Consider the following 16,497-nt stretch of genomic DNA (forward strand, 5'->3'; position numbering starts at 1 on the left):
TGAGCAGTACTTACCCGTTTTCGAGATGCATCTTCTCCGTCGCTTCCGGGTATGGGTCTTCGGGAGCGGGCGTTCCTTCTTGATTGACAGTCTTCCGAGAGGCTTCCGACGGTCGCATCCATCGCGTCACTAGTAGCCGAAAAAAGCCGAACGTCGGTGCGGCTCTATACTGCGCCTGCGCACCGACGTTCGGCTTCTTTCGGAAAATCGTGACGCGATGGATGCGACCGTCGGAAGCCTCTCTGAAGACTGTCAATCAAAATAGGAACGCCCAGTCCTGCAGCCCATACCTGGAAGCGACGGAGAGGATGCATCTCGTAAACGGTAAGTACTGCTCATATTTTAAAACAACTAGCCGATTCCCCTAGACAAAACGAGCATCCATCTAAGGGGAAAAAGTGTAATTGTAGGGGTGAACCTCCGCTTTAAGTAAAAAATCTTCTGGAATGTTGAGAGTATGTTTAAATACAAAGCTCTGCTGGACTGAGACTTCTAACAGATCTTATTTTATTCTTCTTTTCTACAGCTCGTCATTTGACAAAAAAACAGAACAGCGTGTTGCAGTGAAAAAGCTGTCACGGCCGTTTCAATCCATAATCCATGCTAAGCGTACTTATAGAGAACTTCGTCTACTAAAGCATATGAAACATGAAAATGTGAGTAACACTACAAATTAAACTTTTTTTTTTCTTCAGGGTTGGGTAAATAATGTCACCCAAATTTAAATAACATAAGTGCAGCACTAAATAAATTTATATATACTCAAATATAGGCAGACAGCTGCTTAAAGCGGAGCTCCACCCTAAAGTGGAACTCCAGCTAATCGGAACCCCCCCCCCCCCCCCCCCTCCGGTGTCACATTTGACACCTTTCAGGGGGGAGGGGGGTGCAGATACCTGTCTAAAGACAGGTATTTGCACCCACTTCCGGCCACACAGTCTCGGGTAAAATTGCGGGCATGACGTCACCTCCCGCCCCCCCCCCCCCCCGTTGTGTTCTGGGAACACTTGGCTCCCAGTACACAGCGGGAGCCAATCGGCAGGTGTAGCGTGACTCGCGCATGCACCGTAGGGAACCGGGCACTGAAGCCGGAGCGCTTCACTTCCTGGTTCCCTCACCGAGGATGGTGGGCAGCAGAGTGACGAGCGATCGCTCGTCCTCTTCTGCGGACAGCGCTGGACTACAGGACAGGTAAGTGTCCTAATATTAAAAGTCAGAAGCTGCAGTATTTGTAGCTGCTGGCTTTTAATATTTTTTTTTTCAGCGGACATCCGCTTTAAAGCAGAACCAAGGATCTTTATTTATTGCCAATGAGCAAGCTCCTTATTGCAGAAGAAACATGCAAAAGTGACTCCCACGCACGAATGGGAGTGACCTCATCCTGCACAAGCCAAACAAGATGGCTGAAGACTGGCACCCATAAGAAGCCGGGTAGAACATGCCGGCGAGGGACCTCCTGGGCATCAGTCAATTGGAATCAAGGTAAGTATTGCCTGCTGCCTTTGGAGTGCTGTACAAATAAGTGTAAAATGAAAGCTGGGAGGAGAGTCCATACACATGATCTGTCAGTCATTTGAACAGTCTATCCACTAATCATTAAAATGGACCTGGCACCACTTATTTGTTCATGTGTTTTTGCATGTGTGCTAATTTTATGTATAAGTGTAACATTTCAGGTGTTTATTACCTCTCATATAGATCACAGTACTCTCCTTGACAATATCTTCATCTGATTTTCTTTTCAGAAGAATAGAGACCTCTTTATTCAAGTTATCCATGTTTGACATCTACTTTCTGGACTGACTTGCCATCTTAGACATGACACAATCACGTAGATCTTGGTACCAGTGTAATTCTTGGCTGCGTTCACAAATGTCACAACCAGCCTGTGCTGCAGCCTTTCACCTTGTCGCTTGTTCTGTATTGAAGCTGCATATTGTGACAAGTCAAATCTATTCACGCTTATCTGTAAACCAACTGAAGGGTCCGCTTTAAGCAAAGAACACTACTGATCATTTTTGAATGGCGTGTAAAATACAAGCCGCAGTGTGGCATAAAATTGCAATATCCAGTGAAAGATTGCATAAATACTTTTCATAATGCCATTGGTTCATCACTTAATGAAGCATTTCATGACCGCACTCATCAGTCTGTTGCATGCGAGACTTTAGCAGCACCCACTTGGCCATCTCTTGGCTTCCTGACCATCTTATAATGCAATATCTGACAAAGTTAAAAGATTTTTTTCTTTCATATAGCACACGCTCTACAACCTTATTTTCCCAAATAGTCTTCCAGGATTGCATAAAACATCTGGGAAACTCCTTCAACAGGAAGATCCCTAAAGACACTTCATTAGAAAGTCCTCTTGCTGAACAGGTCAGCGTTGGTGTTTCCTTTTGTCTAGAGGAGATGCATCGCTGGGTGAAGGGAGGCCTTTGCTTCCATGCCTATGCTTTTCTTCCACCCACCCCTTCACCTACCTGGCTTTCCTGGAGCAGCTAGTAGGGTTCTCTGCTAAAGGGACTGTTCCTAGGTATTGGAAGGGGCGCGGGTTGATCCAACGGGCAGGGCCCTCTGATTCCTCCTGTATTGTAATAGTAATGTCTGCCCTCATGTTGTAAAAAGCTGCGCAAACTGTTGGCGCTATATAAATCATGTATAATGATATTTAGAAGCAGCACACCTTGACAGGGACTAACATGGGCAGCATGGGTTTCCAGTCTGGGTACGTGCACTATGGAGCATCGTGTGGCAGGGGCTCATGCAGTAGTTGTGTTGGGTGTGCAGCCAGACTATTTTTGTTTGACCAAGTGAAACCAGAACTTAATTCTGGGAGGGTAATATCATTGCTGGCTGGGAATGGCTGGCTGTTGCTGTAATGGTGGTTCCTTCCAGCAGTGGTTGCCAGGATGCCACAGGTAGGCTGAATAATAAATTTTGGACTGTTTCTTTGGGTCATGACTGAATCCATCTCTCGACTGGCTAACCTTAGCACATAGCTCTTGATATAGGAGGGGGGATCTGCCAGTACCTGTAGCAATCTTCTTTATAGTAAAAGAGGAGATGGCTCCACTTCCCAATCCTTAGGTTTTTCTTGGTAGATATGAGACCCCTGGTCAACCTCACCTGTGCCCAGATCCTCATCTCTTGTGCTGTCAGCTGTAGCAATTCCTTATAAGGTAGAATTTGGGGAAGGGGCAATGTACTGGCCCCACCACTCCTTCATAGCATGATCCACCTAGTAAGCAGGCCTGGAAGAAGGAAACTTGCCTCTATTTAAGACCCCTTTCACACTGGGGTGTTTTTCTGGCGCTTATGGGCTAAAAATAGCGATGTAAAGCGCCTGAAAAATGCCTCTCCTGCAGCACCAGTGTGAGAGCCTGAGCGCTTTCACACTGGGGCGGTGCGCTTGCAGGATGTTATAAAAATAGAATAGGGCACATGACTAATGTCAACATGCATGAAAACGGAGGTAAACCAATGTCTCCAAGTAAAATCTGTGCCGTTTTCTCATCACGGTGTGAACTAGCCCTTAATCTTTAAGGGTTAAATGTCCTTGGAAGATGTAGACCCTTTCATAAATAAATAAATTATTTTATTATTTTTTAGACAGGAGGCTGGAAAGCATTGAACCCATGAACAGGGGTTCAATGTTGGACATATGCAGACAAGCCCTGCAACTTTCTGCTTGTACCTTCATACGGGGTTGTCTGAAAGCTGTAGGGATTGTGTGGTGACTCTACCTACCCTTCTTTCTTATACACCCCCCCCCCCCCACTCCCCGATTCCCGGACTTGCCAATTGTCCAACCTTGCGGCAGGAGCCCCATTTTAACCTACAAAATTGCTTGTATGTGATCCTACCTATGTTACTACTTTATGCTTCTTCATTATGGTGGTGGTGGTGGCGGCTGACAGTATTTGTAGTGCATTAATTCACAGGAAACTGTAAAAGAATGATGCGGCTGTGTGGGCGGAGCCCCTCAGGGCCATGCTCTCTTTAAAAAGTGACATCGGGTGCGCGGATATGATCCCCCCCCCCCCCCACTGTCACACTGAGGAGTGGATCGAGAACTGGCGGCAGGAGCTGGAACGTGGTCATATGTTTCACCCTAAATACAGGTTGAACATGTAACGTGTTCCAAAAGGTTAATATGGCATTTAGGGGCTGTCTAGTAGGTACCTGACATACAAGGGACATACAAGGGAAAGAGTCTGTGTTTTTTGTTTTTTTTGCAGTCCACTGTAGGCTCAAAGTACTCATAAATTAATCTTAATTGTTTCTGTTACCTGTTTGCTGGGTGTAGCTGCCTCACAGGTATGTGGCTTGATTTCCTGCACACGGTACAATTATCAGACTGTTTACACAACCCAGATCTGACAAAAAATTTGTCTCCCCTTGTCTCACATGGCAGCCCTTTTTAGTGTTGCTGCCAGTTACACTATAAGTCCTTACATGTGGTACTGATGTATCCATATTGTACCACAGTGTTATACCTCTTTATAGCTTCCTTTGTAGGAGGAGAGAGGGTCTGTTGCTACAAAGTTTAAGGCATTTTTTGGAAGGTCTTGCATTGTTGCACTTGTCTAACTGCAAGTTGATTCTTCTATTTGTTAATGGTTGACAGTAACCTTGATGATTTTTTTTTCATCATGGTATACTCCCTCACAGATACAAGTGTTCATTTTGGGACCTATTGCAGAATAATTTTTGTATTGCCAAACATTTCTTGAGGTGCTGTAGTTGTGTTGGCAATTAGGCCAGCCCGCTACTGCTTAGTCTTTTCAGTGGAAGTAGGTGTACTTTATCTTGGGTCATCAATGACACAAATTGAGAGAGAGAGATCATATAAAAGGCTGTAGGTGGTGGAGACTTGCTTCTGCAACAGACCTTGCTTACCATGGGTATAGAAAACAAAGGACTGCGACATTGCATCGGACACCTGACACTTTTTTGGGGACAGTGACCAGTGCTACAAATTTGCAGTGTTGTTTTTTTTTTTTTTTTAAAGGTAAATTTTTTTTTTCGTACAAAACATTCAACAGATACGGAGCGAACATCGCCAGTTACATTATTTCAAAAAACTCTGGTAGCTGGTACACATTTAGCATATTCATAGAAACATATAAAAAAAATAGGGGGAAAGAAACAATAAAATTATCAATTTGCTCACTCAGGTCTACTCAACGGGCAGAGGTATCTGTCATATTTCAAGGAGCAGGTGGTATGGTGCTTTTGGAATTAACCCAAGAGCCCCAAACCTTCAAGGATTTTTTTTGGACACCCTCTGGCCTCATATGTAAACTTATACAGCAGTATAGCATGGTTGATGATGGTGAGCCAGAAGGCAATGGTAGGTAAGGATGGAGACTTCCAGTGGAAGGTTATAGACTTCTTGGCATAAAACAATACTATGCGCAGGAAGGTTTGCGTATTTTTAGATATACTCTTGTCATCAATATAGCCCAGTAAACGACTCAGGGGATTACATATATTGGGTATCTGTGTCAGCGAACTAATGAAAGCTGTGACCTCCAAACAAAACTTTCTAATCGGAGCACACTCCCACATTAAAGTTAATTAAGTTCCCTGGCCCCGTGCTTCCAGGTGGCGTGTGTCTCAGGAGAGGGGGTCGCAGAATAGGCGGCCTCTGCCTCTGAGAGACCCCTCTGCATCTGTCAATTTTGACAGAGAGGCCTTGCGCGTCTGACCAATGGCCGCAGCAATAGAGCCGCATGTGGTGGCCTTAAAGGCGTCCCAAACCACCGGAACGGAGGCTCTCTGCTTGTTAGTTGCCCAGTAAGATCCCATCTCTGTCATAAACTGGTTCACCACAACCTGATCCACCAACCACAGCGGGCTCGGCTGCCACACCCGATAGGAGGGGGAGGTGACCAGGGCGAGGTCCACCAGCAAAGGGGAATGATCAGACACCGCCCTAGGGAGGTACTTGACCTCAGTCACCAAATTAAGAAGATCCAATGAGACCAGACTTGATCAATACGGGATAGAGTACCGTGCGACTCAAAGTGACACAAATACTCCCTCCTATCTACATGCTTCCTCCTCCAGGCCTCCACCAAATCAAATTGAGTTAGAAAGATTCCAAGGGGGTGGGGGGTAATGAAGAGCAACGCAATCTATCAATGGAGTTATCCAATACTGTATTATAGTCACCCGCTATTAATAAGGGACCCACCGCTATCGCCAATATGGAGTTCATCATCCGCTCAAAAAATACTTAAGTGAAGGGGGGCGGATCATATAAGCGAATTACCGTATATGGCCTACCCATTGGTTCTATCACAACAATTGCAAAGCAACCATTAGGATCAAGTTTAACAAGTTTAATGCTAACTGGTGCAGACTTGGCTATAAGGATGGAAGTGCCCCTTGCATATGTGGAGTGGAGAGCATAGGCGATTTTTGGCCGCTTAAGGGCCATTACTCTAGAGCCCTAGAGCTTTGTTCCCGAAACCAAAATTGCAAGGCGGAGTGGCCATGACACGGACCCCCTAGCAACAATCCCTGAGAATCGGTAGAGGTCCTTAGAAGCAGCCCGCCATCCGCGACCGCACAGGACAGATATATCAAGTGACCCCGAGTCAGGAAGGAGGATTCAAAAAATAACAGGTGAAATGTTCAGAAAATGAGTAAAAAAGTAAATGTAACATCAGGAACAAGATGACCACAGCCCTCCAGACTGAACAGATGGTATGCAAACAATAGTAAAGGAGAGTAGCCCACCACCCCAGAATAGTCGAGAAAAGGGTTGTCAAGGAAAGTATACTCGGCATGTTCACTTTCAGCGCGGAGGTGACCTTCGGTCCTGGTTCCTGCGTTCCGGACGTCCCAGGGTGTCCACCCAGTGGGATGCCTCCTTAGGATCCGTAAAGAAATAGGCCTTGCCCTGGTAAATGATTCTTAGACGAGTAGAATACAGCATGCCGTAGGGGAGATGAAGCTCACGGAGCCTGCGTTTAATGACAATGAAAGTGGCCCTTTGCTTTTGTGTAGCTACTGAGAAATCGGGATAAATGGTTATTCCAGCTCCCATTAAAGGACACCCTTCCCTTCTCCCTGGCAGCTCTGAGAACGGCTTCCCTGTCCCTGAAATGAAGTAGCTTGATAATCATGGCCTGTGGCGGGGCCCCAGGGGGCAGAGGGCGCATGGGAACTCTGTGTGCCCGTTCAATGGCGAGAAGGTGGGAGCGCCAAATGTGGAGATCCGCCATCTTTCCATAAACACTTCTGGGGTCTTACCCTCAGACCCTTCCGGGAACCCTAGGAAGCGGAGGTTACTCCTCCGTAAACGGTCCTCCATGTCAGCGAGCCGATCTGCCATGTATTCCTGGGCCTGGCGCAGCTCCCTGACAGAGCCCTGTAGTGGACGGGTCTCATCCTCTATTGCACCGATGCGTTGCTTAGCATTAGACACACTATGGCGGAGGTTGTTAACATCCTGCTTCAAAAAGGATAAGTCAGTTTTAATAGAGTCCATTTGAGTGGTCAGGGATGCATAGCTATGCTGGATTGCCGCCATGATCTGAGATAGGGAGGGTTCTGAAGGATCTGCATCAGCAGCGTCCATGTCAGGAATATCATGATCGGAGTCCCCAGCTGGTGATATGAGGAGGGTCTTCTGGGCTCAGGGCGGGGAACATTGTGACTCACCCTTTCCTGCCGGCTTCTGCCTGGGCACAGACAAGGAGGAGGATGGCTGGCTGCGTGTGTCTGCAGCATGGTGACCGGCACCATCTTGCCCCGTTTTGCATGGCGGCGGGACGAATCCTGAGGCTTCCTCTATCGGTGGGCCGTATTTGACCATCTCCCGATGGGCACAAGGCTCCCTGGAGGCTGTCGGGACAGGTGGGATCCTCGGATGGCGATCGGGTCAGCAGGATTGAGGTAGGATGTGTGCGGCACGGGCGGAGCTCAGGCTAAGCACGTCCTCACATCCCGGACGTTGGCCACGCCCCCACAAATTTGCACTTACTGTACTAATGACACTTGCAGGAAAGAGGTTAACATCAGGGGTGCTGAAAGGGTAAAGTGTGTCCCTAGGGTATGCTTACTAACTGTGTGGGGATTGCTCTGATTGGGAGAACACAGATCCATGTTCCTGCTTTAACAGGAACACAAGATCTTATGTTCTCCTCTGAACGGCGAACTGCCTTGTTTACATGGGCAGGTCGCTGTTTTGCCTCTCTGGGGAATGATCGTGGGTGGCCGACCGGCATCACATCTGCTGGACCTGCTCATTGGCTGGCTCCCCTTCTGTCCAATCTACGGGGCCCCCAGAGGCTACTGCATGAAGCCACGTACAGGTACGTTGTTTCGCGCAGCCGGACGCCTTGCCGCAGTTAAAGTGCGGAAGGCAGTCCGGAAGTGGTTAAAATACTTCAGTTACCCTGATACATTGGCCACACAGGCTTTTAGGGGCATGTCCTTAGTTATATCATTACAACTGATATTGAGTTTTTGGAATCTGTACATTTTGTAACCTTGAGTTTTTTTATTTTCGGATATGGCTTAGATTTTCCCTGCAGTTAGGTTTCCTGTCTTGGTTTTCTCTCTGTTGAGAATTTTAAAGTGGTTGTAAGCCCTCTCATACCCCCAGTGAAGTGAACGGTCTCAGATGATGCACAGAGATGAAACAAATCCTACTACATGAGTTTTACTTTGACGCTTGGAGCTTTTGGAGAGAGATAAGTCAACACCACAGAGATACAGTTGTGCTCATAAGTTTACATACCCTGGCAGAATTTATGATTTCTTGGCCATTTTTCAGAGAATGTGTGTGTGTGTGTGTGTGTGTGTGTGTGTGTGTGTGTGTGTGTGTGTGTGTGTGTGTGTGTGTGTGTGTGTGTGTGTGTGTGTGTGTGTGTGTGTGTGTGTGTGTGTGTGTGTGTATATATATATATATATATATATATATATATATATATATATATATATACACAAAAACATTTTTCACTCGTGTTTGGCTGAAGCCATTTATTGTCAATCAACTGAGTTTACTCTTTTTAAATAATAATGGCAACAGAAACTACCCAAATTAGAGGTTGACCGATATGAGTTTTTCTCTGGCTGATGCCGATATTTAGAAATCGGGGCGGGTTATATGATGCCGATATTTTGCAGATGGCACTGGTTGGCATTGGCAGGTTTCACACTGAGCCGATATAGTGTAACTGTGTAAAACTGACATATGTAACAATGCAGAGATAGACCAGCTGTCAAAATTCAGCGTTGATGTCTGGGTGGGCATGACCCAGCAGCTATTAAACCCCAGCCAATGATTGGGCTGCTTAAAGCGGTGGTTCACCCTGTTTGACAACATCTAATCAATTGAACTGCTCTTAAAAAACAATGCCCAGACGATTTTTTTTTTTGAGCGCTCCTTACCCGTTTGCTGCTCGATCTTCCCACCTGTCAATCAATATCTCCCGCGGGGAATGGGCGTGTTAGTCCATTCTCCCCCGTCCTGTCACTCCAATTTGGCAACTCCTCTGTCGACGCGCTCTGCTGTAATCGCGCGACATCTCGTCGGTCACCTGAGTCTTCAGGCGTGTAATAGTCTGAACAACGGGGCGTGAACTTCTTACGCCGGCCGTTGTTATGGCAACCATGTAGTGTTGACGGCGACGCTCGCCGTCAACACTGCACATGCGCGGGATCGAGCGGTGAATGCTGGGAGGCCAGCACTCGCCCGATCCCGGAAGAAGACCCTGTCGGCTTCACTATGCCCACAGGTAAGATGGAAACGTCCATCGGATCAAAATCAAAGAGATAATTTCACGAATTACAGCGCATCGGATGGCTGAACGTGTGGGACACCCGGTTAGTGCGGGAGTAAAGGTAAGAGCTGCGGATTAGAGAAAAAAAAAAAGATATCCCGCGGAACCACCGCTTTAAAGGGGGCTTGGCCACATATACGTAGCCGCCCGCCCAGATCCCATCCTATTGGCTTGTGTATGATGGCTGCTGGGTCCCGCCCACCCCCGACATCAACACTGAATTCTGACAGCTCCTATCTGCATTCAGTTACAAATGTCAAGTTTCACACATTTAGGCGCTCTGGCAAGTGCCGTTCTGCCAATGGAGTGTGGGGAAGGGAGGAGGAACACTTGTGGGTTGACAGGGCATGGTGCAATTAAATTGTCTGAATCTGCATAATAATTGGCCAATGACAATTTCTTAAAGGCCAAATATTGGCCAGCCGATATATTCGTCAACCTCTAACCAGAATAACCCTGATCAAAAGTTGACATACCCTGATGATTTTGGCCTGATGACATGCACACAAGTTGACACAAAGGGGTTTGAATGGCTATTAAAGGTATCCATCCATCTGTGATCTGTTTGCTTGTAAGGTGTGTGTGTGTATATGTATGTATGTGTATATGTATATATATGTATGTATATATATATATATATATATATATATATATATATATATATATATATATATATATATATATATATATATATATATATATATATTAATATTATGGTCAATGAGTTTATCGACCCCTGACAGACCCTTGCATCTTTCATCCAGTGCTGCACTGACCTTTCTGGATTCTGAGTCATTGGGAAAGCAAAAGAATTGTCTGCGGGGAAAAGGTAGTTGAACTCTATATAAAAAATTAAAGGGATTTAAAAAGATATCCAAGAAATTGCGAATGCCAATCAGCAGTGTTCAAACTCTAATCAAGAAGTGGAAAATGAGGGGTTCTGTTAAAACCGAAAAACGGTCCGGTAGACCAACTAAAATTTGAGCCACAACTTCCAGGAGTTTGGGGTGCAAAGAAAAGTCCACAAATAACTTCAGGTGAAATACAGGACTCTCTGAAAACATGGGGCTATTTCAAGATGCACAATATGGAGGCACTTGAAGAAAGATGGGCTGCATGGTCGAGTTGCCAGAAGAAAGCCATTACTACGCAAATGTCACAAAGTATCCCGCTTACAATATGCCAAACACAGAGAAAAGTCTCCAACCGTCTGGCACAAAGTCATTTGGGGTAATTAGACCAAAATTCAGCATGACAATGCTCCAAAACACAAGGCCAAGTTGACCTGTCTGGCTACAGCAGAATGAAATGAAGGTTCTGTAGTGGTCATCCCAGTCTCCTGACCTCAATATCATTGAGCCACTCTGGGGAGATCTCAAATGTGCAGTTCATGCAAGACCGCCTAAGAATTTACAGGCACTGGATGTTTTTTGCCAAGAGGAATGCCAGAAAAGACTTCAAGCTGTCATTAATGTTAAAGGGGAGCAATACACGATGGTAAGAACTGGGGTGTGTAAACTTTTGATCTGGGTCATTTGGGTATTTTCTGTTGTGATTATGATTTAAAGTGTAAACGGAGTTGATTGATAATAAATGGCTTCAACCAAACACTAACCATGAGTGAAAAATGTTTGTTATTCATATTCTCTGAAAAATGGCCAAGAAATCATAAATTCTCCCAGGGTATGTGAACTTATGAGCATAACTGTATGTGCTTTGTTCAGATTTCATGACTAAGGTTTACAACCACTTTTTAAAGTAGAAGTCCAGTCAAAACCTAACTGTACTTGTACCGGCTCCCACCCCCATTCCAAGTATATTATAACTACCCTGTAAAAGAATCAGAGCTGCACGTTTAATCGTAAAAAAATAAATAAAATCGCGATCTTGATTCAACCCACCCCTCACAATCCTAATCCGGCATTTCCACGATTCAATGCAGAGTCGTTCTCTGCTCAGAGCTGACAGTATCCTTCTAACTTTTTTTTTTTTTATAGATTAGAGGGATGAACTTTGGCCTGCTAATAAGGGCAGTTTAACCACTTAAAGACTAGGTCTTTTTGTGACATGTGTTGCTTACAAGTTAATATCAGTATTTTTTGCTAGATAAGCCTTTTAAAAGCAATATTTGGTTTTCAATGAATAAAAAAACAAACTAAACGGTAAAGTTAGCCCATTTTTTTTTTTTTTTTTTTGTATGTCAGAGGTTACGTAGAGAATCGTGATCTTTATTCTTGGCAAAAAAAAAAAAGTGATTCACATTTTATCTAGAATCGTGCAGCTCTAATGTGTATACTTGTCTATGCTGAGGGCGCTCTGGTCCAGTCACAAAGTCTCAAGTGGCCAGCTTCAATGAGGAGGAGAGATCACCAACAATTACTGGAGACCCTGGGCGATGATGTTATCCATAGACTTACGGGACACCTGTTGTCGGCTGTCCCTCCTCTACACTAATATAGGTAAAAGGGTAGAGCATCTAAGTTCACATGAAAGACTGATAGTCCATGCATAAGGAGAAATTCACAAATGTCTAGAAAGATGAGCCATTTTTATTGAAATTATAAAAAGTGAAATAAATCGTGAGCCCAAAATTCCAGACAACTGTCGCTGCACCTGGTGTGTTATGGTGTAACTCAAGGGAAGGTTGAAACATGTCCAACTTGGTAACCAGTCAAACGGAAAGCCACCAGGATCAGATGGGGGAGCCGCAGTACTGTAGTGTCCATGCGGCAAACCAACCAACCATGCCACCAACAAGATGGCTGCTCTCCAAGGAAATGGGAACCGGAAGTAGCATTACCAGAAGTCGTAACCTGGATTTGCTAACAGTGCGCGGCTGGGTCTGGGAAAACAGGGCGAGAAGGACTCACAGGACAGTCTTCAATGTGGGATAACGCATTTTAAGGGGGGCGAGCTTCTTTAATAAACTCCATTACTGAAGTGAACAGTTTAACATTATGACATTTGTGTACATTATGACTGCTCTTTCTGATGACTGGAGGCTCCTCGTCCCCATTGCGGGTGCTCAGTCTTCACTTAAGTAATTTGTGACCATCGTGTGACGGACCAGAGCTCCTTCAGCATAGGCAAGACCTTTCCTTTACAGGGTAGTAAGAATAGGCTTAAAATGGGGGTAGGAGCAGGTTTAAATATAATTGGGATTTGACTGGACTTCCATTTGAAGAAGTGCTTCCTTTTTTAAAGTTTCTTTGGTGATGTTTTTTGTGCTCCTGTTGGAGGAGTTGCTTATAACTCACAAGCTGTCCTGGAAGACTCAGAAAAAGTTTCAGGTAAGTCTAAAGCCCCATACACAGTGTCACACTTTTTGCAAACCAACTTCAAAATCTGCAAGTTTTCTAATTTGTCTGACCATGTGTACGCTCCATCGGACCAACTTTTTCGGGTTTCATCCAACAAAAAGTTGGGTCTGCAAACGGACCAACTTTTCGGCAACAAAAGTCCGATGGTGCTTTGTCTGACTGTGTGTACAGCAATCCAACCAACTTTTGGACAAAGTGCAAATATGCATGCTCAGAACCAATGTTAAAAGCAACAAACAATAGCAGAAGTTAACCAAAGGGTGGCGGTAAAGAGCAGAAAATAGCAAAAAAAAACACGTGATGTTAGGAAAGTTTTAGAAAAGTTTGCAGAAAAGTCTGACTGTGTGTATGCTATGGGTGTGGCCGGACAAATCAATTAGGAAAAAAATCCAAGGGAAATTTTGTTGGATGTCTGACTGTGTATGAGCCTTTACTCAATACTTTCTCTGCTGTAATTAAACAATAACTAGGGGTCTTGTTCCTTCTCTAGCCTGTGATTGGACATTGAAAGGTGACAGGGCTGGCCTATGGGCTCATGTACTCTTCTCTGTTCTCTCTCCTTATTGTCAATTGTACCATCGTGTAACACTGTTTGTAATTTCTGAAAATCCCAGTAAATACTTTTGTAAAAAATGTGACGCTACAGACTAATGAGCTAATTTCTCTCACTCTGACACTCCTGTCAGGATGTTCCTTGTTGGCGCATAAGCACTGCAGTACAACTGACCAAGGTTTTTAAATGTTTTTTTTATTTTTTCTTACTTTCAAAGGCTTTATTGAAACAAGACAAAGTACAACTGCATATGCCATCAAAAATAACAGATGTCAAGTATCAAGTAATACACACACATACATGGGTCGTACAGTAACATCAAAAACAGATTAGCACTGGTGCACTTAACAATATAGACTCTCGGTTACAGTGCTACGAGGAACTGTCTTCTGTCCATTTCATGTGTGAACCAAACTTCCGGCGAAGAGCCGGTATAGGTTAGAAGAGCAAGAAAGGAAAGAAGAGAAATTCAGAAAGGGATCAAGGGGAAGGGGTAGTCATCATATAACATGCTCATCATTATCGTATGTTATCTATTGATACACTATTTAAGTATCTTACCACTAAGGGGTGACTTGGGGTTGCCCCTCATTCATTGTGTTCAAAGGGATCACGAGTGATGGTCAAGGAACCTGAATGTACATACTCAGATGTACCACACCCAAGGTTGACTCTGCTATGCATTGGGTTGTGTATGAGCCATCTTGAATTCCTCCGAGTAGCGGAAGACAAACCACGGGGACCAAGTGTCATGGAATTTCCCGGTTTCGTCATTTGCTTGTGCCACTGTGTCCTCCATGTCACAAATCTGAGATTTTTTGCAACCACTCCCGAATAGTCGGAGTGGATTTCCAGTACAACGGAATTGGGGATTTAGCCGCGTTCAAAAGGTGCTTGGTTAGAGCGTTTGTATCTTCTGAATGAAAAATTATTGACATGGAGCAAACAGCACTCTGCATCGAGTGACAGATCTGTCTCGGTGATGATTTTTATCACCCTAGTGACTTCAGTCCAATACCTTTTTTATCTGTGGGCACTGCCACCAAATATGGATGAGAGTGCCCACCTCAGTGTGACAACGCCAGCAGAGGTCGAAGTTTCAAGGTACCATTTGTGTAGTTTAGCAGGAGTGGCGTACCACTGCATGAGCAATTTGTACGCCGTTTCCTGAGTCCTGGTGCTGAGTGAGTATTTGTGTGTGAATATGCAGGCCCTGTGCCACTGTTTATCCGTTAGGGTTGCCTTAAGATCCTTGGACCATTAGTCTCTAAAGCTGACCTGGTCGCTGACCTGGTCTCCCTTTTCCTATCTCCCCTTACCTGATCTTCCAAATGTAATTAAAAATTGCTGTTTGACTTCTTGGGTCCAATTATTTCAGAAAGCGGTACCAAAAGGGGAGAGAGAGGGAGCAGGATATTTAAACTTTTCCTGCCAATTACCTCTTCCCTAAAAAAAAAAAAAAAAGGAAAGAGGAGAAGGGCTCCTGCAAACAGAACAGAACCAAACAGACAAAAACAAATAAAAAGGGGGAGACCAGTCCTTTTTTTTTTCCCAATCAATTTCCCATGTCTTGTTGCTCTATGCTGCAGATTTTCCTATGGCCTTCCGTATTATACGGTTATTTCAATTTTTTTTTTTTCAAGGAGTAGCAAGAGTGAGAGGGAGAGAGAAAAAGCAAACTACAATCTCTACAAAGTTCTTGGTGTTTTCTATTGGAAGTATTGGGGGATTGAAGGTAGGCTCCTCATATACAAAAAAGGGGGAAGGTAAAAGTAGGAGTAAAAAAAATAGAGGCCACTTTAACTATGCAAGCTTAATATGCTTGCTACAGTCTCCTCTATTTACCCCCCTTACACTGTGGTTTACGTTGAGGCTCCACGCCTCTGCCTCGGTCGTTTTCGGCTGTCTCCAGCCACCCTCCAGATTCCGGAATCCTTCTCCGCTTCGGGACTCTTTGGCCAACCTTAGCCTTTCTCGTTTGATTTTCGGCCGTCCTCGGGGGTACTCGGCACTTCGGTAATCTTCGGCAGTCCTCGGCGCAAATCACGGCTCTCGCTTTCGGCTCCACGACTTCTCGATCTCCGCGCACGACTTGCCGACACGCGCACGAGTATCTCCTTCCCACTGAAGCCACCGGTTCCTCCGAATCTTCCTCCACGAGCAGTTCCAGGTACGGGGAAGCGAGAAAGAGAAGCTCACCACGAGCAGGCAGGGGGCATGGGTTCCTAGGGACGGGGTTTCAGCATTCAGCTCCTCATGGACAGAAAGACTGGAGACCCAGGACTCTGTCGCTCTCAGCTGGCGCCATTACCAGACTCCTCCCTCTCCTAAATCTTTTTCTGACACTTGTTGCTCACAAGTTACAATTAATATTGTTTTGCTAGAAAATTACTTGGAACCCCCAAACATACATTTATCTTTTTGCAGAGACCCTAGAGAATAAAATGGCGGTTGTTTGTAATTTATTTATGTCATGGTGTATTTGCGTAGCAGTCTTTCAAATGCAAATCTTGGGGGGGGGGGGGGGGGGGGGAAATACACTTCCATGAATTTAAAAAAAATAAACTTGAAAATTAGCCCAATTTTTTTTGTATAATGTGAAAGATGTTGCGCTACAAAAATCGTGAGAGAATCATGATCTTAAGGCTTCATTTCCACTGACGTTTTTACAGCCACTTTTCTGAGCGTTTTTTACAGCTTAACGCCTGTCCATGTTATTCTATGGCATCATGCCCACATAGGCATTTTTGAGCTTCAAATGGCATAGGCGTTTTTGAGCTGTAAAAAAAATGCAGGACCAGGGCGTTCTGAAGCTCCAGAG

The 16,497-nt window shown here is 44.9% G+C and overlaps 1 protein-coding gene across 2 annotated transcripts in view; it reads left to right on the forward strand.

The window, feature by feature from the left end:
- LOC120927297 (mitogen-activated protein kinase 14) overlaps positions 1 to 16,497 on the forward strand; it is a 109,927-nt gene that overhangs the window by 25,396 nt on the left and 68,034 nt on the right. For both annotated transcript variants that reach the window (XM_040337867.1, XM_040337866.1), the window contains exon 2: positions 527 to 656. In XM_040337867.1, the coding sequence (XP_040193801.1) occupies positions 527 to 656 (130 nt within the window). The remainder of the gene's footprint in view (positions 1 to 526; positions 657 to 16,497) is intronic.

The sequence above is a fragment of the Rana temporaria genome, chromosome 2 (genome assembly GCF_905171775.1).
Source record: "Rana temporaria chromosome 2, aRanTem1.1, whole genome shotgun sequence".
Taxonomy (NCBI): Eukaryota; Metazoa; Chordata; class Amphibia; order Anura; family Ranidae; genus Rana; species Rana temporaria.